We start from the raw sequence: 5052 nt of genomic DNA on the forward strand, positions 1-5052 counted from the left end.
TATACATAAAAAATGAATAGTATTGCATTTCATATGGTTGTGAACGAAATGATTGATGAAGAAGGTTCCCAGCAACACCAACAGAGGACTATAAGAAGAAGGTTGCGCGATAGTACCAATCCGTTGGAGTTGCCACAATCGTTGTAAGTATTAGAACATCCTCTGTTTTGCTTTTATATTTCATTAAATTTCTGGAATTTACAGATTTCAAAAGTATTATAGGGTTAACAAACCTGCATTTCGGTATTTGTTGGAATTTCTCACATTGCACACACGGCATCGCAAAAAACAATTTGCGATATCGCCGCTTGTGAAACTGAGTGCAGTTTTAAGATTTTTTGCTGAAGGTGGGTATCAAACAGGAATCGGAAAAGATGTGGACGTTTCTTTAGCGCAACCCACCTTCAGCAAAGTTCTGGACGAAGTCGTTGAGACCTTTGAAAGTGAACTGTGCGAAAGATGGATAAGTGTGCCAATGAGCAGCGACGAAAGAAGAAGAATTTCACGTGCATTTTACGTGAAGCATGGGATTCCCAGTGTTATCGGCTGCATTGATGGAACTCATGTCCGTATCATCGCACCCGCGGAAAACAAGCATCTCTACTACAATAGGAAGGGCTACTACAGCTTAAATGTAATGTTGGTAAGCTATTTATAATAGTTCAATTGAAATATATTTGACTATGGCATTGTATTTTCTTAGATGTGTGACGATGAGCTGAAAATTCGGTACGTTGATGCTTCCCATCCCGGTGCCTCGCATGACTCCTTTATTTGGAATGTGAGTGAATTGAGAACTCACCTTGAAGACCAGTATTTGCAACGTGAAGCCAATTTTTGGTTACTGGGTAATAATAAAATATTCAAAATGTAAATATTTGTATTGATATAAGACTTTTTAAACTAGGTGATGCCGGGTATCCTTTAGAACCATGGCTTATGACACCACGTCGGAGTCCCGATGAAGGCTCTATACAGATGAAATTTAATGAAGCCCATTCGAAGTGTCGCAACATTATTGAACGAACCAATGGGGTGCTGAAAAATCGATGGAGGTGTCTCCTTGGTGCAAGAGAATTACATTACACTCCAAAAATTGTAAACGTGTGCTGCGCGCTGCACAACATATGCATACCTTTTAAGACATACACAGATATGACAGAAGTACAATCCACAGAAGAGCAGGCAACTCAAAACAGAAATCCAGATTTAATACCCTTGACTTCGCCTCAGTATTTGAACGCAGCGCAAAACATACGAAACAACATTGGAAGCTCGCTATAAATTTTAAGGAATGAAAACACATACTTTGAGTTTAATATTTTATTTTCTGTTTTAAATTCATTTTTTCTGCCTTTAAATTCAGGTATCACAATTTAGTACATTTTACTTAATTCCTACTAAAGAGTTTCAGTCTCATTTTCTTACAAAAAATAGAAATATCACAAATAGTTTTTTTTGCTCGTCATAACACAGTCTTAAATTAAGTAATATTATAGTCTACAAAATAAAAATAGTTCACGTAAGCATGTATAATACTGATATTAATACTACTATGAAATAAAATAAAAAATAATTCATATTAAAAAAATTTACTAGTCTTATATTTTAGTAAATATTAAAAGGACTATTAAAAAAATCACAAATTCAGGTAGCTTGCTATATACAAGTGTCATGCGACTAGGTATTTTTCTATTATTTTTCTAGCTGGCGGAGCATAAGATTTTCCATTACTAAATTATGCCTTTTCAATTCATCTATTTCCTCTCTTTTTAATTTTTCCATTTCCTTATAATGCTTTTTATTAATTGCATATATTTTGTCAATCGCCCTATATATTTTTTTAATATTTTCTTTTTGATCAGTGGAATCTGACACTGCACCTTTTATGGTATCACAGAGCTCGCGTTGAATTGACAATTCTTCTTGAAGAATGTCAGAGGAAGATCTCTTAGATGGCACTCTTTTTGAGGAAGTGGGCCTTTCAATCAAAGCATTTGGGGGTTCACATTCATACAAACACTAATAACTGGGTCATCATGCAATACCTCACAATCAATCCCTACCACAGTCTCACTCAATTCCTCAAATCCGTTAGCTAACTCACATTCACTCACTTGGACAATGTCGTCCACAACACCACTTTCCCTAACTGTAGTTCCATCTTCAATTTGAATGTTGCCATTAATTTGCTGCAATATCTTCTTCCTAGATGGCAGTCCAAATTTATTTCCCACTCCCTCCACGGATTCCTTCATACCGATCAACTCAAATATTGCCCGTTCTGTTGTGGAAAACTTGTATTCGTTATTTGGGCCACCGCCAGTGCCTCTGGAACTCTTATGGTTGTTCGCTGCTTTTTGACGCACGTATTTTTTTTGATCAGCCCACACCTAGAACACATAAGTTTTAGTCAGCTTGTATGTATACAACTTTTTCATGAAAATAAGCACCTTTTTCCATTCTGCAATGCATTTTGCTGGTGGTCCGGCTGAGTTCAGCTCTTCCTCAGCTTTACGCCAAAATCTGTGTAAGGCTTCTTTGCCTCCTTTAAAACAACCTTGCGCAATTTCCGGATGACTTTGCATCAAATCGATTAGTAGTTCTATCTGTTGCTTATTTGTACTTTTAGACCTGAAATCAAGAGTAATATAAGAGAATATTATTTTATTTATTACATACCTAATAAAATAAGTAATTTTCAATTCAAAAAATACAATTTACTTACATTTTTATGAAGCGTTCCTTTCAGCTTATCAAGTGAACAATTTCTTTTAAAATGAAGGAAAAATCTCCCTCTCACTCACATTCATAATACCTACTTTTCTCCCATAACCGGTTTCCGCTTTTTCGAACATTGTTCAGAATACGAGGAAAGGGAGAAGTGAAAAAACTCTCACGGAATTTTTATTTAGAATACGAGGAATGGGAGAAGGGAAAAAACTCGCACGGAATTTTCGTTTAGAATTGGGCTGAATATTATATAATATTTTTAGTTACCTTTGTTGCATACCGCTGTTATTTATTGATACATCTTACATACTGTTAATTTTGACTTAACATACATATTTCCCTCGTTTAATGTAACATTTGAAGATCGTATTTCTGCTTTAACAAATGTTAAAATTTTGATCATACATCCTCTTATTGGTCATGTTAATTCAATTCCATTTTTTTTTTAATTTCGATTAACATTCTTGCTGCTGTTCTTTACATTAAATTCTCACACTCTGTACAATACTCATTCTCATTTTTTTTTTAATAATTAATAATTACTTTTGTTGCATACTTACGTTCATATTGTTTTTGTTGTTACCTACATTAAATTCTCACACTCTGCATAACACTCATTCTCACTTTCTTTACTATTTTTAATTACCTTTGTTGCATACCGCTGTTATATATTGATACGTCTTACATACTACATATCGTATTTCTGCTTTGACAAATCTTAAAATTTTGATCATACCTCCTCTTATTGGTCATGTTAAGTCAATTCCATTTTTTTTTAATTTCGATTAACATTCTTGCTGCTGTTCTTTACATTAAATTCTCACACTCTGTATAATACTCATTCTCATTTTTTTTAATTATTAATAGCTACTTTTGTTGCATACTTACGTTCATGCACGTTATTGGTGTTGTTCTCCATATTAAATTCCCACACTCTGCATAACACTCATTCTCACTTTCTTTAATATTTATACTCAGCTGAGCAGAGCTCACAGATTATATTAACTTTGTTCGCACAACGGTTATCCGCAACGGCATAAACTAATCGAGATAGATATAGACTTCTATATATCAAAATGATCTGGGCGAAAAAAGAAATTCATTTAGCCATGTCCGTCCGTCCGTCCGCCCGTAAACACGATAACTTGAGTAAATTTTGAGGTATCTTGATGAAATTTGGTATGTAGGTTCCTGGGCGCTCATCTCAGATCGCTATTTAAAATGAACGAAATCGGACTACAACCACGCCCACTTCTTTGATATCGAAAATTTCGAAAAACAGAAAGAGTGCGATAATTCATTACCAAAGACGGATAAAGCGATTAAACTTGGTAGGTGCGTTGACCTTAAGACGCAAAATAGAAAATTAGTAAAATTTTGAACAATGGGCGTGGCACCGCCCTTTTTTAAAATAATGTAATTTAATAGTTTTGCAAGCTGTAATTTGGCAGTCGTTGTAGATATCATAATGAAATTTGGCAGGCACGTTACTCGTATTACTATATGTGTGCTAAATAAAAAATTAGCAAAATCGGACGACGAACGCGCCCACTTAAAAAAAAAATTTTAAGTCAAATTTTAACAAAAAATGTAATATCTTTACAGTATATAATTAAATTATATACTCTAATTAAATTATTCAACTACAGTAAAGACACGGTGCAACAAAATACAAAAATAAAAGAAAATTTAAAAGGGGCGTGGCTCCGCCCTTTTTCATTTAATTCGTCTAGAATACTTTTAATGCCATTAGTCGAACAAAAATTTACCAATCCCTGTGAAATTTGGTAGCGGCATAGATTTTATAACGTTAACCGTCTTCTGTGAAAATGGGCGAAAGCGGTTGAAGCCAGGCCCAGATTTTATACACAGTCGACTTTCTGTCCTTCTGCTCGGCCGTTAACACGATAACTTGGGCAAAAATTGCTATATCTTTACTAAACTTAGTTCACGTACTTATCTGAACTCACTTTATGTTGGTATAAAAAATGGCCGAAATCCGACTATGACCACGCCCACTTTTCCGATATCGAAAATTACGAAAATGAAAAAATTCCATAATTCTATACCAAATATGAAAAAAGAAATGAAACATGGTAATTGGATTGGTTTATTGGCGCAAAATATAACTTTAGAAACAACTTTGTAAACTGGGTGTGACACCTACCATATTAAGTAGAAGAAAATGAAAAAGTTCTGCAGGGCGAAATCAAAAGCCCTTGGAATCTTGGCAGGAACACTGTTCGTGGTATTACATATATAAATAAATTAGCGGTACCCGACATATGACGAAAACGCCTTCACATATACAACTAAGGA

At 34.5% G+C, this 5052-nt stretch overlaps 2 protein-coding genes across 2 annotated transcripts; one reads left to right on the forward strand and one right to left on the reverse strand.

Moving 5' to 3' along the window:
* LOC137254224 (putative nuclease HARBI1) lies at positions 1-1284 on the forward strand. Its single transcript, XM_067791933.1, has 4 exons — positions 1-143; positions 205-643; positions 704-848; positions 908-1284. The coding sequence occupies exons 1-4, from the start codon at positions 13-15 to the stop codon at positions 1282-1284; spliced, it is 1092 nt and encodes a 363-aa protein (XP_067648034.1). The 5' UTR covers positions 1-12.
* Positions 1285-1988: 704 nt separating this feature from the next.
* LOC137254225 (uncharacterized) lies at positions 1989-2938 on the reverse strand. The gene is made up of 3 exons (XM_067791934.1): positions 2729-2938; positions 2454-2634; positions 1989-2393 (listed from the first exon to the last, which is right to left on the reverse strand). Coding segments are annotated over exons 1-3 (588 nt in total). The 5' UTR covers positions 2731-2938.
* Between the last annotated feature and the right edge of the window lie 2114 nt (positions 2939-5052).

This window comes from Eurosta solidaginis, chromosome 5, assembly GCF_040869045.1.
Source record: "Eurosta solidaginis isolate ZX-2024a chromosome 5, ASM4086904v1, whole genome shotgun sequence".
Lineage (NCBI taxonomy): Eukaryota > Metazoa > Arthropoda > Insecta > Diptera > Tephritidae > Eurosta > Eurosta solidaginis.